Source organism: Rhodnius prolixus, unplaced genomic scaffold (assembly GCF_049639745.1).
Source record: "Rhodnius prolixus isolate KJV_2025 unplaced genomic scaffold, Rpr scaffold_7, whole genome shotgun sequence".
NCBI classification, from domain to species: domain Eukaryota; kingdom Metazoa; phylum Arthropoda; class Insecta; order Hemiptera; family Reduviidae; genus Rhodnius; species Rhodnius prolixus.
The window spans coordinates 26,611,147-26,626,350 of NW_027411582.1; the positions used below are offsets into that span (position 1 = coordinate 26,611,147).

The following is a 15,204-nucleotide window of genomic DNA, read 5'->3' on the forward strand; positions in this document are numbered from 1 at the left end:
TTGTTTGCTCTTATAAGTGAATTTTTTTTTCAAGTTAAAGCCCGAAATATACTTTTGTAAAGTCTTGAAAATTATTGAACTCCACTTCAGATGATACTGAAAAGGATTCGTACACTTTTTAAATCTAGAAATGCTCCCGATTAAGAACATAATTCCCAAATGTAGAGCAACGATAAAGCTATTTTTATAAAAGACTTTCTCTTTGATCATTACTGGAAAAAAAAAATTCTAAAAGACATAGATTTATTCTTTTCATCGTTTAAATAAAATGAAAAATATATAATATATATATAAAAAAATAATAGTAATAATAATTCCGTTTACATTAATATTTGTAAAATAATTTTTGGCTAAAACCTCTTAAATGTAAACATCATCACTTTATTCAAGTTTTTCTAAACACGTCAAAAAATCTATTCTTATAAATAGAATTAACACAAGCAATAATTATAAAGCTGAAGGAAATATTTTAGAGCTGATTAAGGAAACTATGAGAGAAAAAAATAAATAATAAATAATATCCGAGTGAATAAATTTCATTGGCTTTCAATCTCAGTCTTCAAACAGAAAAGTTTATCTTGATCCTTTTGACATCTCTTACGCTATTCACATCCACCGGTATTCAGACCAATTACGGAATTAATATACTCCCAGTGAATTTTAATTGTTATTCTTCTTGTATATTAAGTAGGGAAGAAAAAAAAACTATTCTCTATCAACAAATGGGAACTTTGAGGACAAATCTTCTCCGATAGTTAAACGTGTGTATTAATAGCTACGCATTATCTAATATTTATATTTCATAAAATATAGGTATTCATAAAAATATGAGGTTAATTTCATTCCGATGTGACACCACCAAGTTCTTTTATTTTTAGCTACCGAACTTAACACGCCTGTTAAAAGTAACTGAGGAAAAACTGTGAGATTTCCAATTTACACATCCAATGGGATGGGTGTTAAATTCAGGACGGAATTAAAAACCTCAGGGTGCCATAGTTCAACTGTTAGTAAAAATGCCTTTTACGTCGGCATTGTTTCCAGGTCATTTATCACATTAAAGGAGATTTTTGTAACCCTGAAAATGAAGCAGTTTGCAAATTAATTCTGACCAAAGATACGTGTGTAGCCCGATCAAGGTGAACCAGGTCAGAGTATTTTACTTGCCTCGCACATGTTCCAAAAGTATCTGAATGGTGTTATAATAGCTTCCAAATAAATTTAAATAAAACGCATATAATAAGTAAATATATTTTTTAAGATTCAGAAACCTCCAGATTGACGAAACACAAAAAAGAGTGTCGTTGTTTGCCTAGTTCTAGCCCAAACACTAGAAAAGTAAGTTCATTCTGAAATGTTTCTTACGCATCGCATTGCTGGCCAATTCCGTCATAGACGCCCTTGAAGTCCTGTATAAAATCGCTTTCTTGGCGTAAATGACCTGATCGTCTAATTTAAAATATTTCCTAACGCCCTGGAGTCCTGGACACTCGGCCAGATGTTCGGCTTCCTTCACTGTGTTCAGAAAGCTGGAAGGGCTTGTTAGTGGTGCAGCTGGTTCAGTTTAGTAATTTGGTCAGCAAACTAAAACATGCCATGCATTGGTTTCGTAGCAAATTCGGTCGAACTTTGATTCCCGACAAAATCACATGTCCCTAAATCTATTACAAAACAATCTCTGAACCACATTAATGAAGCCAATGCACTTCAGAATATAGCCTATCCTCCTGTTCACAAGGTGAGATGTTATATTATACACTACGGAATCTATAATTGATCTTGATCAATATTACAATACACAAAAACCATTTTTTTAATTATTTTTATTACTAACAAAAATTTGATGATACGATAGTATTATAATAAAAACGGAAGTATGAATTGTTGATGAATTTAATTTACCTGGAATCAAGTTCTCTTTTATAAGGTAGAGCATCTTTCAGCCAGCTCTACTTGTCAGCTAGAGTCAAGTTGTCTTCCAGCTTGGTTATTATCTCTTAGATTATCAGATTCCACTCCAATGGAGTAATACTTAATCCTCAAGGGGATGTAACAAACGTGTCACTCGTATGAATCTATGGAAAGGTTACATTTCCATTACTGTATTTGATAAAGACTATCAATAACAAGACATCCAACAAAATAAGAAATTCAAATCAAATTAAAATACACTACAAATTTACAAATAAAATAATACGAATGAATTTTGCCATGAAAAAAGTATAAATTGTAATAAAATAAATTTGAAAGGTAGAGGTAACAACTGAAGGTTGATAGCAATAAAGGAACTTACTTTACTCTTTTTAAAGGAAATGACATTAAATAAACTTCAAAATTTATCCTTATTAATTTATAAAATAAATTTTGAACAATAAAGGACAAATTCAAATTTCAACTAATATGATTACGTATATGTTATTAAAACAAAATAATGATAAGCTGTGTAACTGGCAAATAGATTCAATTTTGAAATTCGAATTTTAAGTGGAAATTAATATTTAAGATCTCAAGGCTCAGTTTGGCATGCAAAGTAACAAAATGCATGCAGTGAGTTGTCAACGGGCACAGAGACAAACTCTGGTTTGTCATTACACGACAGCATTCAGTTAACAAAGATTTTTCTTTGGGTCACTGAAGAATTTGAGACATACTTGCCTGATTATTTTATATATTTATTTGCACAACTCTATTATAACGATATTATGAAACTAATTATGTACCTTTTCGAATAGGGGCCGATTTAGCTCTAGGAAAAGGTAATAGGTTATGAATTAAGTTTGATAAACAGGAATGACAATGAGAATTTCTCAAGCTGTCAATTGTCCTATATTTAATTCTTTTTTTTCATGATTATTTAGGTGGGCCGTTCCCGGAGGTACTGCAATACCGGGTCAACCCGCGACAGAGGTGGAGCAAGCCCCTAGCACTCCGTCATTTTCCAAAAATCAGTTTAATCTTCTGGGTCCCCTATGGAGACCGTACCAGAGATTAAGCTGATAAGAACAGATACTACACTTTGATCTTAGCCAAAAGGCCGAGAAGCGATACTCGTAGATGGTTAGCCAAACCATCTATAGATGGAGCCTACAAAGTCTCCACACGGGAAGGTAGCATTGTAAATATTTTCTAAAAATACTTACGCTGAATATTTTTGTAAAAATGTCTACACTAATAAAAACTGTGTCATCTTTACCTTAAAACATTAATTTAATTTCTAATTATCATTCATAGAATTGTAAATACTTTTGTTAGGCTTAAGCTGTACAAGAAATCTGGAAAATATTAAAACCACAGATCGAGCAAAATTTCGTATTTATTAACTAAATTTTTTCTTTTTTATCATTTAAATAGAAGATAAGTAAATAAAATTGTACGGTAAAATGGTAATAATCTAATAAGTTAGTGAATAATTAGTACTAGTTCTAGCGTCTGCGCCTAGATGGCAGTTAAGTATTGAATTCCACATTTGTACCACCCCAATGACCGACCACTTACTCTTGACAACCCACAATTCTGTACTTCAATTTATCAGAAACATTTAAACAAATATACAACAATCGGGAATACTTTAAAGTCAAATTATGGTACAATTGTGTACTTCTAGCAAAAGAATAATAGGGTGTAGCCAAGCAAATTTCAATCTGTCAAGACAATTATTTGTTGCTAATTCTAATCCCCCATCACTGAGTAACATTAAGAATGGTTTTTTCAAGTATTCAAGATCAAAGAAAATTGTCTTTTATCAATTTTAATAACTCACAGAAAGAAGATATTGCCATCGAGTCAAATTTACGAACCCAGATTTCACAAAAAAAAAAAGAAGCATTATTTGGGTTCTTTGAACCTGAAAAATCAGTTTTAGTGCATGCTCTATTCATGGGTCGGCGATGTGTGTTTTTGTTCGTTGAAAGGTTTAACAACATAAATATTAAATATGATTTTGTTATAATAGATTTTTTTTAAATATATTATTTATTCTTTCTTGCCTGTTTACTTTGCATATTTGTTCGCATAACACTATTGTAACGATATATGTACTTCTTCTACTATAAGTAAATAATATGTGATATACCAATTGTGCAATTTTTCGATTTGGACGCGGCATCCCTGGAAGATATATACTGAATACGTTCTAGTTGATATAAGACGTTGGGCGCCACGCACTTTAACTACAATACTTTAGATAATATATAATTGATGATATTAATTTAATTTCATGATTATTAAGGTGGGCCGTTCCCGGAGGTACTGCAATACCGGGTCAACCCGCGACAGAGGTGGAGCAAGCCCCTAGCACTCCGTCATTTTCCAAAAATCAGTTTAATCTTCTGGGTCCCCTATGGAGACCGTACCAGAGATTAAGCTGATAAGAACAGATACTACACTTTGATCTTAGCCAAAAGGCCGAGAAGCGATACTCGTAGTTGGTTAGCCAAACCATCTATAGATGGAGCCTACAAAGTCTCCACACGGGAAGGTAGCATTGTAAATATTTTCTAAAAATACTAACGCTGAACTTTTTTGTAAATATGTCTACACTAATAAAAACTGTGCAAGTTTTACCTTCAAAATATCTACTCAATTTCTAATTATCATTTATAGAATTGTAAATACTTTTATTAGGCTTAAGCTGTTCAAGAAATCTTGAAAATATTAAAACCACAGCTCGAGCTAAATTTCCTATTTATTAACTAAATTTTTCTTGTTTATCATTTAAATAGAAGATAAGGAAATAAAATTGTACGGTAAAGTAGTAATAATCTAATAAGTTATTAAATAATGAGCGTTAGTTAGTTCGTCTGAACCTAGATGGTGGTTAAGAGCTGATTTAACGTTTATACCACCCCAATGACCGACCCCTTACTTGGTAGGTGAATACAGTACACAAATCTAAACCTTCAATTCATCAGAAACATTTAAAAAATATAATATAGACGAAATTAAATACAGGCGAAATGGAAGAGAGACTTTGCGACATCAAAGCTGTTTTTAAGTAAAGCTTTTCTTGAAAAACGTATTTCTTATTAATTTCGAAATTAAACTAAAATCTAATTACGAACAATTTAAATACTAAATGCTACACTGATGGAAGTACTTAAAACTAGATATGACTCAGATTGTTCCTTTTATTTAGTAATTAGTAAACTAATCAGTTATACCTGAAAGCACGACCTACTGGAGAGTTCTCAGACAGATTTTCAGAAAGAAAGCTTCTCTTGTTCTCTCCATGGATACTCTTATTCGCAGCTATGTGTAGCAATCGTACCTTCTAGACTTCTTTTTCTGCCTCTCACATTTCTTCAATACGATCTGAGTAATATCTAAGCAAATGTCAAAAAGAATTAACAAAAATATCTTATTTATAATCAAAAATATTTAATTAATTTTATTAAGAATAAAGGTAGAGGATTTAAACTAACAGGAAAGAATAATTTCCTAAAAAAAATGGCCACTTATAAATAAATAAATAAAAATCATCGTTACTAAATGAAAAATTTAACTTCCACTATTTTAAAAAAACACAATTGAAACTTCGTAGGTTAACGTTTGTTAAATTAGTAAAATTAGTAACTGACATTTATTTACTTAATGCCATCGGTTGTAAAAGTGTTAATTTATGACATAATAGCTTTAAAATTTCGTGTCCAGTTAAAATTTCAACTGTAAGATCTCTGTATAGACAGATATCTCATGCTAGTAACTGAGAGCTTTACTAGCAGTAAACTTAAAAGAGTATATTCAGATAATTCGTTAGCATAATTGTTCACATTAAAGTAAATGTTCTTTTACAAAAATTAAGAATCTAAATATTCACATCTTCAATTAAGTTTTTATTCAATTTGAGTGTAGCGATCCAGTTTAAGAAATAAATATAGCCTTCAAATTTTCGAAGAGAATGAATTTATTACCTTTAGTTTAATAAGTAAATTTTGAAAGGATTCCACAAATAAGTTACTAAAGATTTATCAAATTATTCACTATTCCATACACTTATCACACATAACGTTAAAGTACTTTTTCAGCCAGTTTTTTTAGTGAATCTTAGTCCTTTTTTACAAACTTGCTGTAAAAAAGAATAGGTTTAGAACTACATAAATTGAAAATAAATGAGAATGTGATCTGTAAGGAAAAATAATTAAATTCAAAAGAAACATTCATATAAACTTTTTTAGAACAGTACTTTTTTTTAAAGAAAGTAGTGTTTCATTTTTATTTTATATAGAAAATTGTGGTCAGTAGGAAAAATAATATAATTCAGCAAACATAAGGTAATAATTTCATTTGTGATTAATAAATCTGTTTGAATCTTATCCTTAATGAAAGTCGCCAATTCCTTCTTTTTTTTTATACTAGAATAAAAAAAGCTGCATGCATTCATTATCAATTTCATTCTTATATTTTATTCTCATGCTTTGGAACAGTGTTAAAATTATACCTATTATGAAGTTATTTAGAATGCATCATAAAACAGCTTAAATACTCTAGAATTTAAATATTTCTATTTAACTGTTACAATAAGTATTTGTTTTTATTATGAACACACTAATAACGAGTGACACTACTTTTTGCTAGTAATTCATGAGCAACAAAATGAAATAATGAAAAAAAAAAAACATTTAAAGAAGGTTACATTTGCTGGCTTGTTCTTTGCTGCAATCTATAGGACTATACTGTAACTACGTATACTTTTGCGTTGAAAGAATGGAGTTTTATTAAATAGGAATAGTCTCAAGAAATGTTAATACCAAAAACATCAAGAAAAAAGAAGAAAAAAATACCAAATATAAATTCTCTTAAAATAATTTACAGTAAAAAGCAAAGATAAAAAAACCTGTTTTTAAAATTTAATAAATTATACATTATAAATTCTAAAATAAAATAAGTAAATTACATTTTCTCTAATAATTTTAACCCCCATTTATAATTAACTCATATAAATTATATTTAAAAATTGGGGATAAAATAATTTAATAAAGGTACAGTCATTAGGATGTTTAGTTCCAAAATCAAGTAATCAAAAACTTTAGTCGCCATTGTAGGTCCGCTTCTGAAACTTTCGTAGAGAAAAGTGATTTTCTAAAACATCTGCAGTACGTTTTGAATAAACTCTCTTCATTTCGTTAAGAACCAGATGCAAGGCAGAAAAAGGTAAATTTTACTGTTCATTTTTATTGATACAATTTTAATATTATTTTGGATGTCTTTTACGTTTATCAATTCACACTGAAACGTATCAGATAGATGCAATTTCTAATGCACTCTTCAAGACGTTTCGTTGAAAATCCTCTTAAAAACATAAAGACGTAAATTTTATTGACTTGTAGTATTTTGAGATAAGTATATAAACTGGGAAAATGTTTCAAGTGAATATCACTTTTTCGCTTTTTTATTGAATTTTCAATATGACTTCTGGATCGTTGCGACCTGAAAGCAACGAAAAGATAATGGCATTTGTTTTCATGAAATTTTAATATTTAATTTATATAACTTTGCTCCACTTTAGTAAGTTGGAAAAAACATTAAAAAATATAAATGATCTGTATTCAATTTTACATTTTTAATGTGTATTCATAAACTTGTAAATCAAGATCGTGATAATTGCCTTGGTATTCTACAAAGCCTTTTGCTTCTCTTCTGAATCTGTGGGTAAGTGTTTTCTAAAAATACTTTTTGTAACAATTTGACTCAAAATCATGGTACTGTCTAAATAGCAAATCTATAAATTATTTAGATTTTTGGAATTGTAACCCCCATTTATATTTTAAAAAAAAATAAAATAAACTGATCTCCTTCTCGACTAAATTCAATTTTGTTTATCTTCTCGGAAAGTTATTTAAGAAATTATTTAATTCTTATTTAGATTCTTCTTTTACTTTTGAAGTGTTACAATGTTTAATATAAAATCCAGTGAATGAGATTGTCTTGGAACTTAAAACTATTTTCAGCGCTAAATAATATTTATCTAACGTAACCATTCCGCTAGTGTTTTTTTTTTATAACTTCAATGTAAATGCCTGAGAATATTAATAATATATACTAGTTAGAATGGGAATAGGTACCATGCAACTACACAATAGAATCGTAAACGAATCCATTTTCATGTTGTTATCTTGTGTTAATCCATCAATTCAACTTTTTCATTGTAAATGCTCTAAATTCAAGACATTCAATCAGTCTAATGCTAAAAGATCATCATGAATCATTTTTGTAATAAACTCTTTTAAATTTTGTTTTTTTTTTTCTTAACAATGATATTTTGAAATAATTCATTTTTCGCTTCACAAGTATAATTGTGCTATTTATTTGCAAGTAATTTGGTTGCTCTCCCTGTTTCTTTTATTTGATTATTAAGATAAATTAAATACAAGTTTACATTTTTGATATATTTTTAAAAGGAAAATTCATTTTAAAGGATTTTTCATCAAAAACTTTTTGTAAATACTAGACAGTAAAGAATTAAAGAAGTTAGTTTTGTTTTTTGACGCTAGAGTGCAGGCAGTGGTTGATTTCATTGGCATTGCCCTGTTACTTTAGTGTTAAAACTAGTGATGGGCAGAACGAGTCCGCGTTTGGAGTCGTTGGATTTGAATCAGTTCCAGGGTTGGAATCGATTCCAACAACTCGTTCACTGATTCCAGTCTGTACTTACCCTATGCATTAGTACAAATGTCACGCATTGTAATTAAATAAATAATTAAAAGTTAGCTTTTCCAGTTAATAACAAAACTATATTTCTTTAACACACATTAAGTAGTTCCCTAATTCCCAATTGATCTGATAAATATAAAATTAACAACGTAACCAAATATTAACAAAAATAGGCTAGTCAAATATAAAAATTAAAGCAACTGCAGTTTTGTCGTTATCTAGCTTGACCACCGGAGTTAACTTGATTCAAGAAGAAAAACGCAAATGGGTAGGAAATTATTCCCATAAAAAAAAATTATAACCCTTCAAACAAAATGATAATTACTCATAAAGAAAGAAATATTTATTTACTATGAATTAATATCAAGCTTTTAAAATATCTTATTATTTTACAAAAAGAAAAAGCTGTGTGCCAAATCTTTAACTTAGCGGCTGGACGCTCTTTCTCTTATCTTCATTGGCGAAAGTTAAATCGTGTACATGTCATGACGACGATCAAAGTAATACTGAGCTAAAAAATAGTATTACCTAACTGCTTTACTTACTGCTGTATCCCTCCCACTCTATCACCTATTTCACAAACATTCGTCGATTGGAAGTAGGTTTTAGTTAAATATTTGTTTCATTTGAAAACAAAAAACATTATAACGCTTTCTCAAGATGTTTTTAAGTTTTAAAAATTTGTTTTTGTCCATTACTCTTGTAAAATACGAAGAATTTTAAATAAAATATAATATACAAACACAAATGATCTAGAATGCAGGTGGAGTCAGTCGGCGTTGTCATGGTGATGGAACCGTTTAACGACTCCGGTTCCAGCTCCAGCATTTTCTATTGGCTAGATTCAGTGAACGAAAAAATGGAACGAGTCCGGTTTCAAAAGGATTTAAATCACTCCGGATTTGACTCCACCAATTCCAGTGGATTTAACCAATGAAATTGCTGGTGTTGGGCCGGAGTCGTTAAACGGTTCCATCACCATGACAACGCCGACTGACTCCACCTGCACTCTAGATCATTCTGTGTTTGTATATTATATTTTATTCGAAATTCTTCGTATATTATAAGAGTAATGGACAAAAACAAATTTTTAAAAATTAAAAACATCTTGAGAAAGCGTTATAATGTTTTTTTGTTTTCAAATGAAACGAATATTAAACTACAACCCATTTCCAATCGACGAATGTTTGTGAAGTAGGTGATAGAGTGGGAGGGATACAGCAGTAAGTAAACCAGTTAGGTAATACTATTTTTTAGCTCAGTATTACTTTGATCGTCGTAATAACATGTACACGATTTAACTTTCGCCAATGAAGATAAGAGAAAGAGCGTCCAGCCGCTAAGTTAAAGATTAAGCACACAGCATTTTCTATATGTAAAATAAAATATTAAATAATAAGTAAAGTAACTACAGCATTGCTTTTTAATTAATGAGATGGGTGTGCCTGGTGTTTCTTTGCAAGGTTCGCTATATTGGGTACGAAATTATTTTTCCTTCGACTCCCTGTCTTAGATCGACCCCTACTTTTGTTTAGAAATTAACAAAATAATAAAATGAATATTATTTTAGAATCGATATTCTAAAAAAACCTTGGAACTTATTTTATTCTTCAAGCATCAGTATTTAAGCTCGCCAGATTTTGTATTTTGGTGTGGATTCCTCTTACAAGTTGGAATGTGTCAGTGAACTTCTACATAGTAGCCTTAAGTGAGTTTTATTTTAGTGTAAACGACTACAGTATTAATTATTTTCATTTTAATTTGCCTCAATTTTTTGGGGCGGGGCGGAATCACTTTTTTTTAAAATAGGGATTTGAATCAACTCGTTCCACCATCGGACTCGTTCCAGTGGAACGAGTCCGCTCTAATAGCCCATCACTAGTTAAAACAAATATGGCACCTTAAAGCGTTAACTAAGACGATACTATTACTATTTCAGCGCTATTAAATATATTGTGTATTACACCAACATTCAAGCAAAGGGTAAAAGGTAAATTCTAAATACTCTAAATAAATCGAATTTTAATCTTAAAAAAAGCAAGATGAATGAATCACATTCTATCGTTTAATTATCACATCAAACTTCAAAGTAACATTCAAGGAAAACTGTAGGAGTTATATATTCATTAAAAATTATGAATGAATACAAGAAATTGCTAGCTAACTTTTACAATTTAATGATAAAATCAAATTAGATAAAAAAATATTATTGCGAAAGTTTGAAGACCAATAACATAGAAAGGTTGTGGTTCTTTAACTAGATGTAGGTGTCTAGATTATATCTATAATAATCAAATACAATTTAGCTAATTATAGCTTCAAGTGCAATCACGTTAACATTAACACTTAATTTATAATTATCCTTCACTTATTCTTATAATTAATGTAGTTATTAAATCTACTTTATTATATACTCAAAGTCTAAGAAAGTAGGTTATGTTTAAGAACAATTGATTGCTTAATTGAAGTGTGCAGTGAAAAATATATGTTATTGACATTAAGCATTTATTTCTTAGTCTGAAGATCTATTTCTTAAAGGAAACTAAATTAATGTTCAATGGATAATCTTTTATTAATTCATTTATTCCAGATTTTGTGATTAGATTGCTGTTTGGTATTTTACTTCTTTAAATATAAATTAAACGATGACTTACTTACAACTAATTTGCTTCGAATTTTAATATTTATTATAATAAAGCTTATAATTTTAATGTAGGTTAATAATATTTTATAAGCATTCTAGACAGTTTTGATTCAATTTGCAGCTTTGAATACATACTGATCTTTCAGCAATCTCAGGATTTCAGACTATTAACCCTAATATTACAGCGCTGGTATTTTATTGTAGTCTAAACAATTTTATAGAAACAATTATGTCTTTGTACTGATATTTTCTTCTTCATTATCGTTTAAAATATTTGAAACAAGTGGATGGCTATTATTTTTTTTAGGTTTTAGGCTATTCTTACACGGTAGTGTTGCATGTTTAATATATTATTTTTAAATGCATTTTGAATTGAATTGTACATTTTGAAAGTGATTCTTCTGGTAATGGAATTTGAACTTTTACTCAAAATGAATTCGTTGATATTGGTTATTGCTGAAAACCATGTTTCTAGAGATTGGTCACTACCTCTAACCAGCCTTGGCGTTGTACTATTGTATTATTTGTTTTAAAACAGACCATCATTGCCAGACGAAAGTGCAAGGAGTTATGGATATTTCTGTTGAATTCCATTAATTACTTTCTTTCCTTAAGAGGATTTCTTGAGTACAACTGCCACAGGGTACTCCTTCTCTTGTTTTCATTTCTTATCCAGCTTGCAAATCTCTTCGAGTTTCCTAATTCCTCCCCCGCAATTTCGAAGTGCTGTTATTATTTTTTAATTAATAAAAAACTAATGTTTTATAGGGTCTGGACTCCTTTTGCCCTTGCAGAATCAGTGCAGCTCCAGTAAAATGAGAAATGATTATCGCCCCAGTACTACACCTTGCAAGAGGAACAAGCCTTGGTCTTGTTTATATCGGTAAGTTGCTTATTGCCTTCTAAATTAAATTATTATAATTATTTTAGTTTAATTTAATTTAAAAATCGAAATGCAACATAGAATTTTAGTAAACAATGATAGTCGTTGGTAAAATTGGAAGATATATCATATTCATCATCCTTATGATTCTTCCATTTGTCCCTATTCTACTGTTGGCTCATCTCTGGTCATAAGCTTCTTGACAGTGACAGTACAGTCTCAGATCGTTCCTTAAGGTTAGCTGTATGGGGGTAGGCTGGTTATCTAAAATAGTCTCACGTTACTCTATGATGACTGTGACTAACAAACTACTCCTTTACAAAGTGGTGATTAGGCCGATGTTGCTCTACGCCTGCTCCGCCTGGAGCCTGGACTTGTAGTAGCAACATCAAGCAACTTCAGATAATCCAAAACAAATTTCTGAGACTCGCAACAGACTCTCCACGACGCACTAGAATTGTCTCACTCCACGGAGACTGCGTCCTTTATCCCTGGTACACTCCTATATCCAAAATCGTCTGCTCAAACTCCTTTCCATCCTAGACTGTCATCCTAATCCACTATGCCGCGACATAGCCTCCTACAGATCCTTCTACAACATACAGGACACAGAAGACCTAAAACATATCCTATTCTAACTCTCTACACCAGCTGCAGGTTTTCCCTCTCCTTTTTTCCTGCATTCCAATCCTCCTCACCTAACTTTTCTCTTTGTTACTCAGTTAAGAAGGTTGAAATGTATTATACATTTATACTTCTTTAATATTTATTCTATGTATATATCTAATAATAAATATTTATTCTGTTATTCTATTCTAAAGTAATTTGCGAAATTTCTGACCAATAAGGTATTTTTTGTTGGTTTTTGCTTGGATCTCTTACGGGGCATATGTTTAATGCTTCATGATTGATTTACATAATAGGGTTTGTCAAATACTTATTTTACTGAGCTTAAGAGTTGAAGAAGGAAATTACCTATTCAATTGTTGCAAGTTATTTGGAGTTGTGAAGTTGATTTCAGGAATTATTACCTAAAATGAGTTATTAGTGAAGATGAAACCTACCTGGGTGATAGGGTTCAGTTCGTTGTTAGGGTTTTTGGTTTTGTTTCCTTTAGCCTAGCTGAAGAGTTACATCAAAAATAGATCTTTTAATAAGACTTTAATTCAAATGGATCCAAACTTTTTTTTTTTATCATTGACATCCTTGCAATTTTAGAGCTATGGAATGAAAATATTTTTTCAACTTCTTCAATAGAAGTTATGCATTTTAAAACAGTTAGAAAACAATTGCTGTAACGTCACAAGTTACGAACCAATTCAAGCTAACCTCAATTTTTAGGATTTAGATTAGATTTTAACGGGCGGGATGGGACCTATACCCCACGGCACTGCAGTCACCAAGAGGCTTATTGTGCCTTCCCTCTAAGTCTAGTAGGTGAAACCTCTTCTTCTAAGAAGGTTGAGGGCTTTCCCTACCAGTTCCTTCTGCGCTATAATCTCCTTTGGTCTCAAAGTCCCAAAGATGTCGCAGCGCAGTCTCTCGATTGCAACACAATCGAATAACAGGTGAGAGGCCGTTTCTTCCTCTTCCTGACACAATCTGCACAACGGTTCCGAACTAATAAGCCCTAATTTGTGCAGGTGCTTTCTGAACCTGCCATGTCCTGTGAATAGGCCCGTGGTCAGAGTAATCTGATACCGGTCCAAGCACAAAGTCTCTTTGGTTCTGTGTTTACACAGCAAGGGCATAACACTCTTGCTGTGTTTGACCCCAGGAAGCATCACCCAGTTCTTTTCGTGTTCTCTCCAGATCCAATCTCTGAGAGCCTCACGAACTGCACCCGTGGTGATCCCCAGGACAGGCTCCGGGCCAATGAAAGGAGTGTTGGCTCCATTCCTGGCCAGTAGATCAATTGTCTCATTCCCCTTAATCCCCACATGACCCGGCACCCATTCTAACCGAACTTTATTGTGCCGAGCAAGTAGTTCTTGGGGGCCTTTCTGCATTTCCAGACCAGGGAAGAGGTAGTTCTGAAGGAGACAATGGCCTTAAGTGCGGCCTGGCTGTCCGAAAAGATGCGAACCTCCCTATCCCTATAAGATTCATTCGCAGATTTTCCTCAGCACAGGTTTTAATAGCAAAGACTTTGGCCTGAAAGACGGTGGCATATCTCCGAAGAGCACTCTCAATGAGTACCATACATTCCAGCTCCGGTCCCACAGGCCATCTTGGAGCCATCCGTAAACCACATGGCTTCCTTCTGGCACTGTTCTGTCCAGTTTACCCTCCAATCAGTCCTCAATCTGAGGATCACTTGAAATGGAGTCTCAAAACTGTATTTAGGACAGACACTGTCCCCAACCATGTCGATGACTGGTATAGAGTCGACCTTGTCTGTAATATTCATTAAGTCCAATAGAGGAGCTAATGCGTCTCCATTGTCCATTTCTCGCTAGTCTGTACGCACTCCGCCTGAATAACTAACTGAAGCGGAGGCAACCCTAGCTGAAACCCCTAAAAAATACCCCAATTTTTGTTCTACACCCTGGTAGCCATTTTTGTTAAGTATGAGTAAAAATTTCTCACTAATACAGGAAATAATTATTTAATCCAATTTCCGACAAAAATAACTCTTGAGATTTCCAATAAAATCTTGCCACAGGTTAGTGTAAACTTAATTGTTTATTATGAAACATTCATATTTCATTATTAACCTTTAATGTTTATAGAATTAAAGTTTAATTATATCAATTACTCATCTATATTACCTTAGCGAGTGTAATTATTACTTCCTTACAAGGAACTAAAAGTATTAGCCATTAACCATTGTGTTGAATTTCATAACAAAGTTTCCCCTTTTGATTTTGTTTGTACTATTTCATTATTATTTTTTTTTCCAATTCTTCATGGTGACATTTTTTTTGCTCTTTCACTTTTATATACTTATAAGAAAAAAGATCAAAGAAAATACCGCTTGGTGTTTCTTCAAGGTCAATTAAATTCTTTTTTTTCTTATTGTTTTGTT

General features: G+C 31.6%; 2 protein-coding genes and 2 non-coding genes across 4 annotated transcripts in view; 1 reads left to right on the top strand and 3 right to left on the bottom strand.

Moving 5' to 3' along the window:
* Rsod (superoxide dismutase family protein Rsod) overlaps positions 1 to 6,553 on the bottom strand; it is a 36,284-nt gene extending 29,731 nt beyond the window's left edge. Inside the window, exons 1-3 of the mRNA XM_074114580.1 lie at positions 6,437 to 6,553; positions 5,160 to 5,321; positions 1,903 to 2,075 (exon numbers count right to left, since the gene is read on the bottom strand). Coding sequence (XP_073970681.1) covers positions 1,903 to 1,936 — 34 coding nt within the window. The 5' untranslated portion in view covers positions 1,937 to 2,075; positions 5,160 to 5,321; positions 6,437 to 6,553. The remainder of the gene's footprint in view (positions 1 to 1,902; positions 2,076 to 5,159; positions 5,322 to 6,436) is intronic.
* LOC141447645 (U2 spliceosomal RNA) lies at positions 2,854 to 3,046 on the bottom strand. Its single transcript, XR_012454498.1, has one exon. It is a non-coding gene; the product is annotated as a U2 spliceosomal RNA (small nuclear RNA).
* On the bottom strand, positions 4,224 to 4,416 carry LOC141447642 (U2 spliceosomal RNA). The gene has a single exon (XR_012454495.1). It is a non-coding gene; the product is annotated as a U2 spliceosomal RNA (small nuclear RNA).
* A 3,118-nt stretch (positions 6,554 to 9,671) lies between the features above and the next one.
* Positions 9,672 to 15,204, top strand: part of LOC141447257 (uncharacterized) — a 245,541-nt gene continuing 240,008 nt past the window's right edge. The window contains exons 1-2 of the mRNA XM_074114596.1: positions 9,672 to 10,639; positions 12,062 to 12,176. The gene's annotated coding sequence lies outside the window, so the exon portion shown is untranslated. The remainder of the gene's footprint in view (positions 10,640 to 12,061; positions 12,177 to 15,204) is intronic.